Genomic DNA, 19,512 nt, shown 5'->3' with positions numbered 1-19,512 from the left:
TATCATGAGAGTAGAGAGCATAATTTATTTTGATCTTGTAGTATTTCAACTGGAAAGTGAGAATAGAAACTTAAATCAGAGATGTTTTCTGATTTAAATCTTCTGAAAGATGGGCTGTAGACTTCTCCAGATTGTGTACTACATCAGTATGCACCCACACACGTGTGTGATTCCACTTTCTAATCATGCTGTTTCTGTTGTATGCCATACAGTTGTGGCATCAAATTCGGGTTCTGCTGCTTCAGTACAGTCACATGAGTAACCACTAGTCTGGGAATGGGTACAGTCGAATAAAAGCAGCTCAAAGTCTCACCTATGCTTTTCTCTCTTCTCCTGAATTGCTGGGATTAGCTTCCTATCTCTGTGAGGAAGGGATGTAGTCAGATGAAAATGTAATAAGGGTAAGATTTTATTTTAATGAAGAGGTTCATGTATGACAGTCCCAGAGTCTATGATTAAAGATTTAAACAGATGTCTCTCCTGCATGATCTGGCAAATAGAGAGTCATTTTTCAATGCCATTCCTTTGTTCCAGCTCTTCACGAAACCGCATCCATCCAGGAATGCCCAAGGGAAAAGTTCATCAGGAAGAGAGAGTCTGCTGTCCCTTCACTCAAGTGGAATTCTTCCTCCTTTGATGAGCAGCCTGCAAAATCTGAAGCTCTCACCAGTTACAGTAAAAGGTGCTGCAGGGGCTGTGCTCCATTTTCTGAGCTAATAAGTACAGAATTCTTGGATAGGATGAATCTGGATTTTCAAGAGCACAAAAATAGTCACACAGCTTTGTATGAGTTGGTACAATCAAGATCTCTTCTGCTAATTGTTATTTGTGTATGTGTGTATTTTGAGCGGGCATTGAAAACACTCAAATACTCAGGAAAAATCTTGAAACTTCTGTTGTAGAGTTCAGAACAGATTTTTTTATAAGACACCTAAATCTTTTCTCTCTCCTACATCCTGAATATGTTAAATTGAAACATAAAGCTCACTGTTTTCCATTCTCATTCTCTTTTTTCATATTCAACAGCAAAGTAAATACTGTGTCTTTCCCTGCTTCTCAATCTTCAAGTCTTTTCTTTTTCTTCATCTTTTTCTTAGTCTGCTACTTTTCTTACCATGAAGAAGCCTGGAAAATTTCAGTGTGTCTACTTGTTCATCCCACAGTGGTGTTCCTTACATCACATATCTTTGTGGGGACAATGGGCTCCTGTAGCTGTACTACAGAGGCGGTTGGTGACATGGCCGGCATCTTCTATAGTGCATGGCATAAGGCAGTCTGCCAATGAAAAGGAGCTTAATGACACTGCTTTTTAAACCCCCTCCTTTGGAGCACATCACTCCCTCTGCATGGATTTATGTGGTCCATTGGAGAGGAGTGTTTCCACTATTCTGTCTGGAATCTCAGTTGCAGAGTGGATTTCTATCTGTGGGCCTGGCCACAGCACTGAGCCCAGCTGTGGGACTTGCCAGCCTCACCACACAAGCTGTGCAAGGAGGAAAGTTAACATAAGTGCTCTAAAACAACAGAATTAAATATGTTCTCTGTCTTGTCAGACTATCCCAAGGGTGGTATCGGGCACATTGTTCATACTGAGAAAGGCATTCTGGCTGTCGAAAAAAATAAAGTTTTGATTCCTCCTCTTTGGAGCAAAACATTCTGCTGGGGATTTGAGGACTTCACCTGCTGCATTGGCAACTATGGATCTGAGAAGGTAAATAAGAAAAAGCTTAAGCATTCCAGAAATGAATGGTATATTGTGGTCTTTGGCTGGTTTGGGTACCCATTTCAGAGGATGCTGTACAGGACTTTCTCACAGTCAAACTTCTTGATGAATCTCAAGTTGGTTATCCCAACAGAGTACAAAGTCATTCTACACTGCTGAAAAATGTGGCATTTCCCCTCTAAATTATTGCAAGTTTTCCTTCTAGTCACTGTGTTGTCCATCAAAATGAAGGAGAAATCCCATTTCATAGGTTGTGAGGACAATACAAGGTCTTCTGGCCACTGATTAGAAATTTCATTGTGCAGAAGTTTCTGCTGGAATTAAGATAGGACCATCTGTCAATTCCCCTCTGGCTCCCAAGCTTAGCCCAGTGCATTCATTCAAAATAATAATGTCTTCTGCTCTAGAAAGTTAATACTCTTAGTTCTTTGCTGTTAAGAATCAACGGTCGATGTCATCACACTGCTTGTTAGGGCATTTGACAGATCCAGTTTCTTCCTCTACTACAAACACACTGATTTTTGGATGTGTGGGACAATGTTATGACACACAAAGACATCTGAGTTAGCTTGGGTACCAGACTAGCAGAATACATCATTCAGCAAGATACTGACTTGGGTATTTGCGCAAGCCACATCATCATGTTTTTACAGACATACCCATGGTCAATGGAAGTAAAAAAGCCATGAGATCTATTTTACTTTCTGCTCCCTGTATAAAATTATTGAGAGTTTTCTCCATTGATTTCAGTTAAAATCAGAGCTTAGTAATTCATAGTGCTGCTGTAGGTATAAATTATTTACTTTGTTTCTTCAAAAGTCAGGGTGTCACTGAGCCTATTGACACAGAGCATAGTGTGATCACTACACAGTCACTATGGAAAGTAGTTGCAAGTCCAACTTGAGTTCTCTCTGGGTCAACAGTGCCTCTGGACATGAGCTTAAAAGAAATTTTTGTCCTCATTGTAAGTAGCTAAAGGTTTGTTCTGTCTGTGGTGTGGTTTTTGTAGCTGAGCTCCACCAGAATCATTAGCACCATAGTGTTGTCCCTGTCATGTGGGAGAGAGCTAATGCAGAATGTGAGCAGAAGGATGTTTGTGCTGTAATTGTAGCAATGTGTAATAGACCTAACCTTGGTTTAGGCTGTTTTGGGTTCTGCTAACAGAGCCGTTGGCATAGAATGGAATTTAGTGGCTTTTCAATCCAAGTAAGAGAAGGGTCACAGAGCCTGGCAATAACTCTGTTAGCAGTGGCTGTCACAGCCTGAGCTTTCTTTTTAATCTACATTGAAATTTTGCATTCTGTCACTATATAGCGGCAGAATGAGCTTGCCTTGAAGCTATGTAGGAAGTCTGTGGCACAAGAGGGACTGGGACTCAGGTATCCTAAGACATAAGGTGCAGACCTTTGTCCAGCCTTCCTTTTTGGCCCCTGGAAGATGGCACACCTGCATGCAGCCACAGCCTGTGCACGTACATATTATGCAGCTGTACTGTGAGCATAGGGACTGGCTAAGATCAGCTTTTCTTTCCTGGGTTTGAAGAAATGGAGGCTCAGTTCTGAAAATTGAATCTGCTATTTGATGGTAACAAATGGATGGTATCACCAGGTGAGCATTTGACTGAAAGCTGCTTTCTTGTACAGAACGTGACTACATTTGAGTGCATGGCAGACTGGGGAAAGTGCCTCTGCGCTGTGTGTCCTTCAGCAACTACCATAATCACATCTGGAACAAGCTCGGTTGTGTGTATCTGGGAACTTTCCTTGGTCAAGGACAAAGTGAAATGTCTAAACTTGAGACAGGTCAGTATTGTGGCTCTTTTGCTATACAAACTTAATGAAAAGCAAAAGATCAGTTTCTTTCTCTGATGACTGGCAGAGGAAACACCTTTGGGTGAATCAAGAAGGCAGAAAAAAACCAACAATCAGCAGTATCATGTGACAGCCTGTTATCAGGTCAGGAGCTGATAATATGCCTTATACCCACAGCTTATAGTTATGAACTCGCTTATTTTGGGTTTTTTTTTCCCCTTTGGTAGCATTTTCAAAGTTTATCATGATCAAAGAAACAGTGAAGATAAGGCATATGCTGTCCTCACTTGAAGTGCAGCCAACCCTTGGATTATTTTCAAAAAACAGTATCACCTGGAGATGCTTATAGTTCTTTTTTGGGCTGCTACAGCAATGCACAGGATCTCCAAAACACCCTGCGAACTTAGCTGAGGGAAATGAAAGCTCAGCTAAGCAAAGTTCTTGATTCTTTTCTCTCAACCTGAATTCAGAACATAAAAAGTTTATCTGTCACTCCAATAAGAATGATATAGTTTGTCCTCATTGTCCAAAGTCCTTTAGTAGTTGTTGATTTGGAGCTCATCTATAGTCATCAAACAGCTGTATAAATGCTATTTCATTTACAAGAGTGAATTCTCATGCAAGATTTGTGTGGTTCAGCTATGATGAGTTCTCAGCTTTACAAGTAAAGCTAGAATACACCTCTATCATATTTGAAAGGCAGCATGGGACCCTTTTTCCCTAAGAAATCAAGAGACAGAAAATGCTTTGCTACTTTTAGTCAAACTAATAAAGGGTTCATTGATCAGCAAGGTCTCCAAGTGTTAGAAGCTTCTTCTGCTCATTTGCTCCGGAGGGATATTCAGACAATATTTCAGTGCTTTCCATACCCTGAGCCAAAAACATATTTTTATTTGTCATTAAATGATGTGAAAACTTCTATGTCTGTTGGGATGCCAGAGAAGTATTTAGATCTTCATTTATCTGAAATTCTTGTGTGTTGAAATTAGGGGGGAAACTGTGTTTAGAGCAGTCTCTCTTCTGAGGTTTATGATGTTTCCAGAGATATGAGACAAGATCTTCAGTGATGACCTTTTAATCCAGCTGTTTATTGTTCCAAACTAGCACATGGACATAGAAATGGAAGAAACAGCAGCAGAGAAAAGCATAAGCAGTAGTCTTCATCAACATCAAAATGATACCAGCCAGGGGGTCAGTTTGAGTTTCAGGCAACTGTTTGAAGAGGCTGTCTTTTTTCTCCAATATAATGCCTTCCTCTTTAACAGTCTAAAATCAGCTTTGCTGTTGTTTTCCACTGTGATTAAGCTGGTATTACCCAAAGTCCACAAAGTGGCATGAGATCATGCAATGACGAATTCTGTATTTTTTCCTTCTCTTTGCTAGCAGGGGCTGTTTTTGATGACTGTCTGGCATAGATGTAAATTTGAACTATGGTTCTAAATGTCGTCCAGTGAATTACTTGCTGCTTTCATGTAATTCACTGTTTCATGGTGGATGCTTTTTCTGCTGAACAAAAAAATTGTATCATCTTTCCTGAGAGAGTGAGCTTTGCTTAAGTAAAGCTGATGTGCTATAAAGTGGATGCTATTCACTTACCAGCTGTCTCATGGGACTGACACATTCTGGTTTGGAATGTAGTAAAGTACAGAAACTATATTTCAGCAGAAAAAGTCACTTTTCCCTTTCTAGCAAGGGCTGCTTCCACAGTTTTGTGTAACACTAAAGATTGAGCATAATAGCCTCAGTATTGATTCATGCAATTTACCAGTTCCCTCAGTGTTCATGAGCAGAGTGATCTGTGCGATCCAGCCCCCAGAATTTCTGGGCCAAATAAAACACTAGACTGGGAGAAGCATCTGAGCAAGCTGTGCTGTCTGCCACACAGACCTCTCAAGGAGGTGCTGAGCATAGCCCTGCCCATGTCAGCCGGTTAAGTTGGATGGTCAGACTTGGTTTAAGTTTTCGTGGACTAAACCTTCCTTCAGTGAAGCTGGTTGTCTTTTTTGTCTTTTGATATTTGTGAATTTACTCTGGAGATAGGCCTCACAGTTCTTTCTGCAGATATGCTGCAGGATATTTCCCATTAAGGGAAAACCTGTCAGTCTTTGCAGAGCAAAAATGAGAAGACAGTAGAGAGCTAAAAGCATGCGACTGTTTTTGCATGAATATGCATTGACACACTGGTGGATTGAAGCTCAGATTATAACTGGGCTCAGGTCTAGCCCTCTCTTCCACACTCAGCTTGTATTAAAAGCAGTTCACTGCCAGGTAGGATCTTTCTGGGTTAAAAAAAAAAAAAAAAAAAAAAGAAAAAAAGGGTTTTATTAAAACTTGTGCAAGAGCTTAGCTTGGCTTGACTTGGCAGTTTGGATGCTGTCACAGTGGGTACATTTGCCTTCAGGCTTTGGAGGAAGGAGAGGAAATTTGGAGCCCTTGAACCTGCTTTGTCCCAGCCTTTTTTGCAGAGATCTTCTGCAGTTCTCGAGCACAGGCACCGGGTTATGCCCAGTCCTTTGTAAAGAGACTGTTCTACAGCTAGTCCAAAGCTATTGCTGGGCCTCCTTTTCTGTGCTCAATTGAGAGTGTTTCTGACCTCTGAAAACCACTGTTGGAGACCCCATTTTGTGCCAGTATTTTTAGTTGACAGTTCTTGTGAATGGAATAAATCACAAGCTGAAATTCATCCCTCGCAGTTGCAGGTCACCTTCAGTAGTACATAGCCTGCTGCAGCTCAGCTTCTTCACCAGTGGATTAATGTTTGAATACTGTTGTCCTAGTAACCTTGGCAAGTGGCAGCACGTGTTAGCCAGCAAGAGTTCAGTCTCGCAGTCACACTTGGAAAGAGTATGAGATGTGTTTGCAAAAATCATCTGGGACATGTGGCTCTCCTGCTCCTGTGCTAATTATGTCATGTAGAGAAAGCCAGCAGAGAATATGCATTTACTGTTACAACCAACATTAAAACTGGTGGGTCTGTTTTTTCACAGTAAGGCAGCTAAAAATTGAGCCCTGAAAGGCTTTTTAGGAAAGCTGTGAAGGACTTTTTCTCTGTTGCCCTACAGGCTTTACTGTCATTGGTGGTTATGCAGCAGAAATGTATACTGCTGTCATTTGAGAATGCTACATTAAACAAATGTCATCAGTATACTTCTATGCATGATTTCTATCTGTGCTATTAAATTGCCTAAAGTGTAGTCTTTTTTTTATGAAACTGTTCAAGGCAAAATTAAACTGGGCACTCCTTATGTCTCTAGAACCTATAAAACAAACAAAAAAAAGGGATGTTGGAAAATGATGAAAGAGAAAGGAATTCATATATGGCTTTATGCAAAAATTATCCCCAAATGCTGTTTTTCTTCTTAACTAAAATTGGAAAAATATTAGTACTTGTTCAGGAAACCAGAAAGAAAAGACTGGGGAAGGTCACTGAAATACATCCTGATAAGTTTTGTTTCAAAATTTTTTTTTAAATATTGAGAAATAGTAATTTCCAAGCATAAATTTTACTTAAAACTGCATGGACTGAAGTGAAAAATGATGTTTTGTTGCTGAGCACAAAGCACTGTTGTAGTCTAAAATGTATGCCAAGGGCCCTAATTAGTATGCAGCTTGAGGCAAATCATTTAATCTCTTGGAGACTCAACTTTCCTCAACCACGAGCTGAGGACAAGGATGCTTCTATAACATCCTTTGGGATTTCTCCCTCATACCTTTTCCAGTTGTCCAAAGAATGACTGGGTTGCTTGTTCTTACTAAGCAAATAACTTAGGATTGTGGTTCCCTAGTAAATCAGCCACTCTCTGCTGTGGTTTGTTGGTTGCTTTTTCCCCACCAGGCTTTGTATGGGCACACTCAGGCAGTGACCTGCCTTGCTGCGTCTGTGACCTACAGCATCTTCGTGAGTGGATCCGATGACAGAACCTGCATCATTTGGGACCTGAACCAGCTGACGTACATAAACCAGCTTCCTGCCCACAGGGCAAGCCTCTGTTCTGTTGCCATCAACAATTCAACAGTAAGATCTTCATTTATCATCTTTCTTCTGATGTATCCATGAACATTTCATGATAATTTAATGGGTGCTCTTCCCAACGTAAAAACATCCTGAGAGTCTGATGCATTGATTTTTTTTCTTTCTACAGAGATTGCTAATAGTGTTCTTAATGATGAGAGGCAAGCACTAAAAGCAAGATCTTAGACTGAGTAGCTAAGTAGAAGCATCTTTGGATGGGCAGATAGCAGGATTAAACAACTTTTAGTTTACGAAGCATGAAGTATTACCCTAGTAGCTCCTGGATTTGGCTCACCCATAACCTTATTGCCTCCATTATTTCATTAATTTCTCCTGACATTCATGCAGCAGAGTCATGTCATCTGAGACATGTTAGACCACAGTCTGCCACCTCAGCTGACAACTTCCTTACACCTTTGCTGTGACAGTGTTGTCTCTTTGCTTTCCCTTCTACTCCCAGGTGTGGGAGGGGCTCTTGATACCAGTGGGAATAAGTCTGTTGTGGTCTGTGCCTGGCTAGAATTGCATGCATGTTGATAGGAAAATACTCTGTATTGGATTTTACTGTAAACACTCTGGATAAGATTTTTTCCAACCTTCTACCTCCCAAAAATGTTGCTTGTACATTTGTATTTTCTGTCTCTGTTAATATACTAGAGCTGGATTCCAGCTGCTTAGACAATTCAAGGTTGGATCCAGTACCAGAGCTTGTACCAAGAGCAGCAAAATTGAGTTCATAGCAGTAAGAAACCAGGCAGACATTTTCTACTTAATCTGTGCAAAAATAGTAATCTCATATCAGAGCTTTATTAACCATGCAGTGGTATGGTTAGTAATTGAGAGTGGGAGTTAAGTAGTCTGTTCAGTGCCAGCTCAGCTCCCAGCCCCAGGGGTCCTGGTTAGTGTAAAATGGCCAGTGGTTTCAGCAGGCCAGTTCGGAATACCCTGCTGGTGCCTTATGAAGTCAGCTGAAGCAGTGCCAGGCATCCAGAAATGAGTGGGTGGGCTGGCACAGACCATGGGCTTGAGACCCCAAGAGGATGGAGTCCTCTCTTTTCTATGTACCAGCCCACCATTGACAGTAGCCTTTTTAGTTGATAGCTCCTCTTCTGGAGCTGTCCAGAAATGAGATGGTCTGTGCCAGGAACAGTCTGGTGATTGATCCAAGCGCAGTTCTCCAGCTTGTTGGAGTGAAAATGGTTAAAGTGATTGGACAATAGTCTGCAGAAAGGTTCATTTAAAAGAGGAAAAACCTTAGGAAAGTATGACTGAAACTTCAAGGAAAAAAAGATGAAGGGGGCCATATGTTGTGGATGAAAAATTTCTTTTTGATGTTAGCAAAACAGGATGCTTAATTCTGAAATGTGTTTTTGTTTAAATTTTCTTTATATACTTATATATTATAACATGAAGATAGAAACAAAATGTTTCCACTGTGCTAAATTAAATATTTTAATTGACACAAAATTATATGTTTGGTAAGAAGGTTTTTTCCTGGAAAATTCAGAACATTTTGAAGCAAAGTTTTGAAGGAAAGAAATCTGAATCACGTACTTTTCTGTGAAATAAGAACCTTATGCAGCTCTTCATTAGGTGATTGTTGTTTTTTATATTTGTTTGAGCACCTAGAAACTCCATTTATAGATCCAAACCTCATGGTGTTTGTTGTCATGTAGACACAAAATAAAAACGCTGTCCCAAGAAGTTTATGGAGGATTGTAAAAGCTTGCTGTAACTAATGATTTCAGTTAGTTTTAAATCCCTGGTCTAGACCTGAAGAACACTGTAGATCATTACCAAATGCCTGGATATTATGTACTCTCATGCAGATGAGGTAGCTGAAATTTAATCTCTTAAATTATTGGCAACTCTGTTTTGAATGTGCTATCCTCGTTTTATCTTCAGAATTCTGCCCTGCAGTGTGAAGAGCCCTGGCCCCAAATCAGGCAGGGGTGAAGTACGGTGTTAGTTGATTTAAACCAGATGTATGGTGCTAATTTAAGGGCATGCTGGCCTTTGCCAGAATCAGATGACTTTGCTGATGGTGTTCTATTTAGCTGGTTCTTAGTATGCATCAAGCCTGGAAAGATTAGGTGGAATTTCAATTAGCAACTTGATCAAAATGCACTTCTGATAATATCATTTAAAATTGCAGCATTGGCTCTTGGTTCTGTGTGTTTCTTGCCCCTAAGGGATTACCTGTGTATTTGCTCCTTACATGCAGTCTGTGGTAAGACTGTGCACCTGCACGGAAGGGAGAGGAGAGATTCAGTTGCAAAGGATGTTTTCCGCATCAGAAGTGCAGGTCACTGAATGCTGAGCTGGTCATTGGTCAAATGCAAAACACACTCTAAAAATGCGATGACATTAAGCTCCCTGTGAGGGGCAGAGGAAGATTGTGAAATCACCAAAGGCTTCGCAGCTAAGCAGGTGAACACCATGTCGTTAAGAGAATGCTTATTTGTAAAACTTAAAAGAGCACTAGTCCTGGTCCAGAACCTGTGCTAGGCATTGCCTGTGCACAATCCCTGTCCCTGACCGTCTCTAGGTCAGTCTGTCAGTCTGCTTTTTTAGTAAAAGCCTGGATTTTCTGGAAAACAGAAAGGGAAAGCTTAAAGAAATGTTTTCATTAAAAATGCAAAACACCTTTGTTTCTGCATTATCTTGCTAAATCTGACACAGTTGGTTTGGGTTTCTACAATTTAAAAATGTCAGAATTTTTCATGAGGAAAAAATGTCATTTTTACTTTTTCTGGTTTCCATCATCTGCCCAGAAGCAAAACAAAGGTCAGAATTTAAGTCAGAGCAACTCTGTAATTTATAATCAGCACTTAAGAGTTGTGAGGAGGATGAGTGTAGGATTTTGAAACACTGCCTCTTGCTTTGTTACAGGGTGATATTATCTCTTGTGCTGGATCTTACCTATATCTGTGGACAGTCAATGGCCAGCTTCTTGCAAGCATTAACACCACCTGCAGCCCTAAATGCCATATTGTTTGCTGCTGCTTTGCTGAAGTGATGGACTGGGACACACGCAGCATCATCATCACAGGAAGCACAGATGGAGTGGTGAGGGTAGGTGGATGGGAGAGAGGAAAAGGAATCCTGATTCACTTGTAGACCAGAGGCAGAACTTTGCATCCTAAATGGACAGACAGAGCTAGTAAAAGCCCATGCCACTTTCTTAACAGGGCAGCACAGGGCAGAAGTTGAAAATGAGAGTAAAATGTTTCCTTCCTATCAGCTTTTATCCTCCTGAATGGAGGAGTCTGCCATTCAGGAAGAGTTTTGAAAATGTGCTTTTCATTCTGGTGTGGTTTTGCAAGCAAAAATTATACCGCCCATCAGAAATATGTTTGAGTCTGGTTTCTGAGAGTTGGTTCACAGCTCAGTTTATTAACTCATACTTTCTCAGGAGCAGGAATTCACTGCTGGTTCTGCCTCCAGTCTGGTGGGAGAGCTTCCTGGGTTACTGGGATCCTCATTAGCATGTCAGCATCGCAACCCCACCAGCTCCCTGCATGCATTTCTCCATTGTGATGCCCTGCAGCACAGCGGCAAAGGGAGAGACGGCTGCAAAATCCTGTTCTCATGTTAGAAGTCCAATTTCCACCCCTTGCTGGGAAGCAGGCAGCCACATCTCTCTCTTGTTCCACTGTTATAATCCATGCTTTTTCCATTTTTACCTCCTTGCTGGCACAGCTGTGGAAGACTGAATACACCAATACCCCAGACCAAGCTGCTGGACTGAGACCACAGAGAGGCACAATGGAAGAGCCAGGCAACACGGGTAGGGCCACAGGGTGGGCTGTGAACTGCAGTGTAACTGTGTGCTGCAGAGCTTGTTTGGTTTTGAGGAAGAAGACCGTGTGTGAGCACAGTGGTGTGAAGGGGAGATGGTGCAGGTAACTGGTGCAGCATTAATGTAACCAGTAGCAGAAGTAGTGGGTAGCTACTGCCCTGCCTTAGAGACAGAGAACTGCCCTGAGCCACCAGTCTCAAGGGCACATCCTGCCTGGATGAAGCCAAAAGCTTCTTCAAAGTCTCTGTCATAGGTTCTGTCAAGCTTGATAGACCACGTTTCTGCATAAACCTATGAAACTAATGAACTATCCTGGCTCCAGAAAGCCCATTCCTCTGGCACCTCTTCTGATGGCCTGTACTAAAGTATCCTGGCATAATGTTAGAAGGGGCAGTGCCAGACTCTGCCCTGGGATGGAACAGGGGAGTTTGTTGCCTTTGCCACCTTAAGTGAGGTCAGAGGCTCTTCAAACTGGTGGGAGGCCAGCAACAGGCCCTAGTGCATGGAGCTGTTTATTCAAGGCTATGCCAAGTTGAAGCTGATACCCTGGAGTTCTCACAGAGCTGAGGTTAATAAGATGATGGGGCTACGGTGCTGACTAGTATTAAAAACAACTCGAGCTCACTTCTCTGTTCTAACAAATACAGGACCTGAAACCTGCCACGGAGCTTTAAAGGCACATCCTAAATAGCACTGCTTGCTTCTCTTCACAGCACATTTTATAAGAGAAAGAAATTGTGGTGTTGGTATGTATAATGTACACCACTTACTTGCTGTGATCCTCATTACAGACATTCTCTATTACTTCAATTTTAGGCACACAATTCACATAAATATAGATGTAACATCTGCATAAAAAGATATTGTACAGTAATTGGGCATTAGCACTGAGATCTTCAGAAGTGCTGTTCATGTAGCTTGGCATCTACATTACTTAGATTGCTATGTGAAAATATTTATACATACAGAGGCATATTGGAAATGCCAAACCAGATGCCCATCCAACCTTTTGTCATGTCTCTGAGAGTAGCTAGAGCCAGATGCTTCTAGGGAAGGTGCAAGAACACCAGAGATGCCAGATGTGAAATAATCTGGCTGTGGTAGCTACATGTTTGGTTTCATTGTGGTCTCTAATCAGATTGCTGTAAATCAAAGCAAAAGACTTAACATTCCTTCCAAAATCCTTGTAATATTATGTAGTCATTTTGCAGATTCTTTTAACATGTACAAACATCCAATTTGTTTTAAGAATTTCCTAAATTCTTGCCCATAACTTCCTATGGCATTTATTTCCATGTCCTATTTATTCAGGCACAATTGCATACGAATGTCTTTGAGCAAACTGAGATTTTAGCTATTTTAAAAATTTATATCTTAAACAGTTCTCCAAACTATGACTTAAAAGCTGCCCATGGGAGCACAGCAGAATACTCCTGTTTGTGCCTTTTTCAGAGAGGATCATAAAAGAAGACAAGCATTGACCAGGCATCTGGTGATGTGTAGGCACACACACCTGTTCACACATGAGCATAAGGACACATGTTCGCAGATGCATACAGCAACAGTGTTCTTTATTAGAGAGTTGAGAGGTGTAATCAAAGCAGTGACATGCTCCCTTAAACTATTCAGATGCCTTCAGAATTATTTTAAATGGCCAAATATTCCCACATCTCATTCTACGCATTGAAGAAAATAAAATTAATACAAAACACAGTCATTAAAAAGACCAAAGTAACTATGATTGAGTTACGTTGTTAGGTGTGTGTATGTATGTGTGCGTATGTGAAATGTTCTCAGCATTTAATTATTGGTTCTGTTATGAGCAGATTTAGATAAGTTGATAATACCAGGGCTTTATGTAATTTCTTTTTACTAGGCAATTATGGGCTGTATTATATCCTGGCAGCAAGGTATTGTGGGGCATCTTATTAAGCATAGAGCCAGTGAAAACTGATGAACAATTTTGCTGAACTAGGCATGCAATTTAGAAAGCAATAATACACAAATCCAATTTAGCACACAATTGATACAGCCGCACGTCAGCACATGTAACTATCATAGCCACAAATTAAATTGGGATGGGCCTATTTTGCAACAGCACAGGCTGAGATTAAATGTATTTGTTCTCAACTTAACAACTTGCTGACTGTAAATAATAACAAACCCAGCCATGCTGCCCCCAGACACTTTCTAAATATTTATTTTTAAACCACACAACAGGTAACAAGTGTGGAAAACATCTTGTTCTCTGTCGGGAACTGAATCCCAGCCTTGCCTTGACTGGAAAACCAAGTAAGACGAGCCCAGCAGTGACAGCGCTGGCTGTATCCAGGTACTGTTCCCTTCACCTTGCAGCCGGTGCCTGGCAGAGAGCATGGCGCCAGCTGCAGGGTCTGCACCGCCCCACCAGGAATTGGCAGGGTGTTCTGTTTTGTTCTGAACCTTGTATTGCTGCTGGGTTTGGGGAGGTTTGGGTTTTGTTGTCGGCGGGGCTTTTATTGTTGTTGGGGTTTTTTTAAATCTCAGTCGAATCACTCTGTCCTAGCCAAATGCAGTCACTCTGGGAGCTGGCCTGGCTAACTCTCTTAAGTGGAGGATGTTGGGATAGTCAGTGGTCAGATAGGAGACAACCCAGGAGAAAGAGCAGCTTTCGGCCAGAACAGTTGTAGAGATCAGTAGCTGCTACGCTGTCCTGCACCACAGAAAACCCACTATCCTAGGCGTTGCTGGAGATGCTATCTCCTTAAAATGTAAACAGGAAGGTTTTGGCCAAAGGACAACTTTGTTGTTAAACTCAACTTAGTTTGCGCAGCCAGCAGTACTTTAGTTTACTCAATCCCCCTCCTGCCGTTTCATCTGGCTGTAATATTTGCTGTTATCTCCTGCCCCAGGATGCTACAATGTACTGTAAAACAGTTGCTGTCTTTCTCTCCAAAAGTGTTGGCATTTTGATAGTTGCTAAAATGATTCCTATATTCTGCATGCTCAGATTTTGAGCACTTTGAGTGTGATGCTTATATGCAGTGAAAGTGGGAAAGTTTGGTGGGGAGGGTTAGTTTCATCAGTTTTGATGGCACTGCATGGAGCAGAGATTTCAGTGGGTAAACCCATGACATTGTGTGCTAACAAGTCTAAATTCTGAATCTAGCCAGCAGATTTAATTAATGTTCATGGATTCTCAGGATCAGTGAAGGGTAAGAGCTCCTGATCTGGCTAGATTGTCCACAACTAACCCACTGAACTCCAGAAAAGTTTGGATCTGATTCTAAGTTCAGTCTTTGAAGTATGAATCTTTGTCTACTCTATATCATTGTTCTTCAAATTTAACATTAAAGATAACCTGCTCCCCTGAATATTGCATCCTCCTAATTGCTTGACATACAGGAGAAAGCCTATTTGCATCTTGTTCTTAAATGTTTTTCTCTTCTTTCTTTCTCAAGAAATTCCTCCAAGCTCCTAGTCGGTGATGACTGGGGAAGAGTCTGCTGCTGGTCTGTGGATGGGTAGGAAGAAATAGCCAAGAACTCTTGTTTTTTCGGCCTTCTCAATGGAAAGAAAATACCCTTCAGAGCATGAAAGTATCAGAGAAACTGGAAGCCTATGGTGGGGGACTGAATCTCAAAGGAGTTGTTGGACTGACCCTGAAGTCAACTCTGACTGAAGTTAGAAAATGGACTCCAAAGTTGTGAGAGACACACTGACAGATATGCACATAGACAATGAGATTTTGCAGTATTTGTCCTGGGAAAACTTTTGTATTTTAAATGTTATTTTAGATACTGAATTTGGCATAATACGTTGTATTTCCCAAATAATAGCTAGCAAATAAAACTGCTTTCATTATGCCAAAGAGCAATGTAGTTTAATAAAATTAGCATATTCTAATTTTAATACCATGAGATCAGAAAATACTGAGGCTTCAAACAGATGTTAAGTGAGTTTGTTGCAGTATCTTTGTTCTTATTAACATACAAGTATGTTAATACCTCCATTCCTGCTCTTCCTCCTTCCCTGAATCTTCATGAAAATGTATGCATGCCTTCTGAAAAGCTATTTTGTTTGCAAAGTGAAGGTAGGAATTCCCATGTTGACAGTGGTGCCTTTATCCAGCCTCACTGTGAACATGTGTTATGGTGCAATCTTTAGTTTCCTAATCTCTGACTTGGTTTTTTTTTCATAGTGAGCAAGGCACGTAAAATGCATGGAATGGGTGAGGATGAAGATCTGACACAGCTGGTCAACGTATTTTTTCATTCTCCTCCTTCACTGCCTTCTTTCCTAGCCTTGTCCCAATGTTCTCTGGAATATCAATATATGAGATGTACTTCAGGATTTACCTTCACAATCACGCTGCATGGTAGACGTGGGTATTTGTGGTGTAAGAAGGCTGAGGCCATAGTGTAATAAATTTAAGTGTCATTTGTGTCCCTAGTGGAGGTGGAGAAAGTGTGAAAAATCAGGCTCCCTAACATTTTATGAGAATTTGAAGGAGCTAAGCTGATAACTTAACTCCCCCCCTCCCCTTCCCGTCCTTGACCTGCTAAAGAAATTGAGTATCTTATCTTACACACAGAAGGGCTGAGTAGCCACTGAGGCAGAGCAGCTTCCTGAACACCACAGACTGGGTCAGGGCAAGAGCCAGGACACGAAGGACATTGTGGACATGAAGGCCCTTGTGTTCATACCACGAAACACACCCCTGAACAGACAGAGCCAAAAGAGTTCCTTGATTTCCACTGCACTAGGACTGGTTAGCACTGCAGGAGTGAAGCCCTGTGTGTGCTGCACTGGACAGCCAGAGATTGAGGAATGTGAGGAACTGCTATATGCCAAAATCTTGGTGCTAGAGACTTGCCAGCGTCATTAAGAAGAATCTGGAGTAAAAGATGGGTTTTTACCAGTCTTCCTCTAACTACACCATCAACTTTCTTCTTCCTGTAGGGCACTGCTTTGTTCATGGCTCTTCTTTTGAATTATGTTGCTGAATGAGCAAGACTTCCTATGGCAAACAGCTTGCTTCCTTACAGAGTGCCGAGACACGTGTCCCCCCCCAGCCCACCCTGCAGCTTGGTCTAACCTCCACAGTGAGGTAATTGCCTGTGGAAAATGTAGTAATTAGGGGCTAGCTCATGATGCAGACATACGAGGAAGGCTCCATTATGTCTACACAGGTGACCTGACTGGTTGTCCTTTCTAACTTCCAAGTGTGTGACTTGATGACTCAAATACTATCCTTTCTGTGCTCAGTGAAACATACACTGAAAACAGGCCAAAACACACTAATGTTTTTGCGATCAAAGGAACCCTGTGGAGCAAAGGTGGACCATGCCCATCCTTCCTTTTCCTGAGGACTAGGGAAAGGTCAATTGTCATAGAATTCAATAAAATTAAGTACACTAGTTCTTTTCTCTTCCCTCTCTGCGCATTCCTTAAAAATAAGCTGTGATTTGGATACATGGACAGCAAGACTTGGACTCCTGTCAACTGTGAATACAGCTTTACTGAACCATGATAAAGGTGGTTAAGAGCCATGAAAGAATCTCACTACCTGTGTTTTCATTTACCACTAGATAAATGTAGGCACCTTGTAGTAGGCATGTGTAGGTAGTAGGTAAGTAGTAGTAGGTAGGTAGTAGGTAAATGTAGTAGGTAAATGCAGTAGGCATCTTGATAGCTTGCTAATTGTGTGTCCTCCTTCAGCCTTTTCATGCAGTCTGTGTTTGCTAATAGCAGATACTCCCTTTCCTAGAGCTGGCACTGGCACCTACTTTGCAGATTGGACAGCAGCACTGATCATTCCAGTGCTCTAGACATCAACCTGACTTTGTTTGGTATAAGAAGAGGCCAGCTGTAGGTTAGCCATGCATGGATTTGACCGGCTCATCTCCTTGTGCCTAACATCAGTTCTATTGCATCTTCAAGAGAAGGACAAGGTGCATCAGCTGTTGCTTTGGATCACAGAGAACAAATCCAGAGTGTGCATGTGTGAATGGAAGTCAGCAGGTTAAGAATGAATGTCTTCCTGAGACAAGTTTGTTCTAATGTTCAGGGAGTTGTAATTTGGGAGAATATAAAAGGCAAATGGATGGAAATGGGTTGCAATGTCCTCCTGGTGAAAATTCTGATTAGGAGTGATTTGCTGTACAACAGTGCTTGGTTGAAGAAGTTTTGGTTTCTTCTCCAGCCCTAGAGGATTTTTCCCCAGAGTCGTAAGCCATGGAAGGAAATGCATACTGTGTGTACCAAAAGCACCACTCCTTGCTTGCAGAGTTAAGGCACAAATGTGTAAGCATGTTGCAGTCATCAAATTCCCTAGGTCTGATACAGCCAATGTGTGCGACAGTGGTAGAATGCTACCTGGTCATTTTTCTGCAGGGAAGTCTCTGTGACATGAACTTTTTGCTAGAGATTTGTAATATATGGTTGAACAATTAGCTGAAACCAACCCTCCTACAAGCACCTACTTTAAATTTGTGTTGGTCTCCTGTGTATTTGATAAATGATGAATGTCCATGAAATTCTGTCAGCTTTCACTGCCACATAGACAAAGCTTGGTGCTAGCTTGGGGGCAGTAGTGGTGTCTACCTGGAATCAATGCCTACTAATTCTCTAGTGGCTGCATGGGATGTAGAGGAAGCAGATCTAGAATATGCTTGAAAAATTAAGCAAGTAGAGCAACTCTGCAGCAAATGCTTTCAGCATAACTCCATTGTTACTGTAAGTGGAACAGTGCAAACATCACCAGAGTGTTGTAATTATCTCAGAACTAACTTTTGCAAGGGGTATGTAGCTCAGGGTGAGAATTACCCTTAAAAGAAATCCAATCCCATTAGGATAAGAAATGCAGAAATAAGGCATGGTCTTAACTCTGCCCTGTAGGGAAACTAAGAAGAGAAATGTGGAACAGTACAACCTTTATGTGACTTAAAAAATCAGTTTAATCTAATCGAGGACCATAAACCCTAAAATGCCTTAATCACACCTATTTGGTTATTGCACAGACCATCTTGTTTCCTTTTTTGGCAGTAGAAGTCTTATAAATGTGTTACAGTGAACCTTAAATACTGTCCAATTTCTGTAGCTTTCTGTTGGCTAATAAATGCTAGTGAACCAATATTTGCAGAGCTGCCTGTGCACTGCTGGGCCTTTGCATCCTCATAAAAAAGAATTTGCTCAAACCTTTTTTGAGAAATCCATGCAAACCAATCTGTAACTCCCACAGGAAAGTTTCCCTGTGATTGTTGCCATGTGCTACTGTTGCCAAGTCCTTTTCATACAGGCATCTCAAAGCTTGTTACAAGAGGCTATCAGTAAGATCATCTCATTCAGGGTCACCTACGTCACAAAGAAAGCTACCCAAGAGCCATATGAGCTAAAATAATTTGCAGGAACATGCTCCCTTCTGCATGAAAATACAGCCTGTCATGCTTGTGTCTCATCTTTCGGGAGGGACATCCCAAGGAAGTTGAAAAAGAAGCCCGGAAAAGCTCTAGATCTGATCCCAGCTCTCTTGTCTCCACCTGGTTGGTACTAAGCACCTCTGATCCAGGTAGCTGTAGTGATTTGTTTGCTAATGGTCACACACATCAGTTAGGGATCAGACTAGTTGCATTACTGGTGTCACTCTTCAGACATGTGCATAGCAATTACTGTCATTGAAGTCAGCCAGGCTGATGGGGAGGTGTGAGAGGGAACAGGGCTGGTAGAGGAATGCCAGCCTTCCCTGTGCTTTTTACCTTATAGACAGGTTGTCATCGGAGCTCTTCCCAAGTTTCAGAAGGCTCCTGGAAATTTGCCGCATGAAGTTTTAAAAGGGAACCCCCTCGTTCCCTGCACTGGAGTTACTTGTCTTATGGAAACCTGGTATCCAGAACCAGGCAGCCTTGGTGACCATGAGTAACATCTGCTGTAATGAGTACTGAGCAAAGGTAGGCCCTGTGGTGGGGACAGCTGTGCCTGTGTTCAGTGATCACTTGATGTGTTTCATACTCAAGTGTTGCAACCCTATGCATGCGGAGGGTTGGTGGGGTAGGGCAGTCACTGAGGGAGCAATGGTGAGCGTGCTGGCTGGGTGGCTGGAGCTGAGGATGTCAGGTGAGTCCCTGCGGTGGAAAGAATATTGTGAGCTCTTACTGATGGAGGAGAAGCTGTCTCTGTGTGGGTG

The 19,512-nt window shown here is 41.7% G+C and overlaps 2 protein-coding genes across 8 annotated transcripts in view; one reads left to right on the top strand and one right to left on the bottom strand.

The window, feature by feature from the left end:
* Positions 1 to 15,084, top strand: part of WDFY4 (WDFY family member 4) — a 151,574-nt gene extending 136,490 nt beyond the window's left edge. The window contains exons 55-62 of the mRNA XM_075504926.1: positions 535 to 682; positions 1,554 to 1,711; positions 3,367 to 3,525; positions 7,370 to 7,549; positions 10,439 to 10,621; positions 11,249 to 11,336; positions 13,569 to 13,680; positions 14,789 to 15,084. Coding sequence (XP_075361041.1) covers positions 535 to 682; positions 1,554 to 1,711; positions 3,367 to 3,525; positions 7,370 to 7,549; positions 10,439 to 10,621; positions 11,249 to 11,336; positions 13,569 to 13,680; positions 14,789 to 14,855 — 1,095 coding nt within the window. The 3' untranslated portion in view covers positions 14,856 to 15,084. The remainder of the gene's footprint in view (positions 1 to 534; positions 683 to 1,553; positions 1,712 to 3,366; positions 3,526 to 7,369; positions 7,550 to 10,438; positions 10,622 to 11,248; positions 11,337 to 13,568; positions 13,681 to 14,788) is intronic.
* Positions 1 to 19,512, bottom strand: part of VSTM4 (V-set and transmembrane domain containing 4) — a 67,323-nt gene that overhangs the window by 1,144 nt on the left and 46,667 nt on the right. Inside the window, exon 10 of one of the 7 annotated variants that reach the window (XM_075504928.1) lies at positions 699 to 746. The exons of 3 other annotated variants lie outside the window; for them this stretch is intronic. In XM_075504928.1, the coding sequence (XP_075361043.1) occupies positions 714 to 746 (33 nt within the window). In that variant the 3' untranslated portion in view covers positions 699 to 713. Of the gene's footprint in view, positions 1 to 698; positions 747 to 6,761; positions 6,792 to 19,512 lie in introns of those variants that run through there. 3 more of the 7 variants (XM_075504937.1, XM_075504929.1, XM_075504935.1) reach the window with 3 other exon arrangements.

This window comes from Mycteria americana, chromosome 6 (assembly GCF_035582795.1).
Source record: "Mycteria americana isolate JAX WOST 10 ecotype Jacksonville Zoo and Gardens chromosome 6, USCA_MyAme_1.0, whole genome shotgun sequence".
Classification (NCBI taxonomy): Eukaryota; Metazoa; Chordata; class Aves; order Ciconiiformes; family Ciconiidae; genus Mycteria; species Mycteria americana.
The sequence above is the reverse complement of the archived record's forward strand: the minus strand, read 5'-3'. Positions and strand labels throughout refer to the sequence as shown.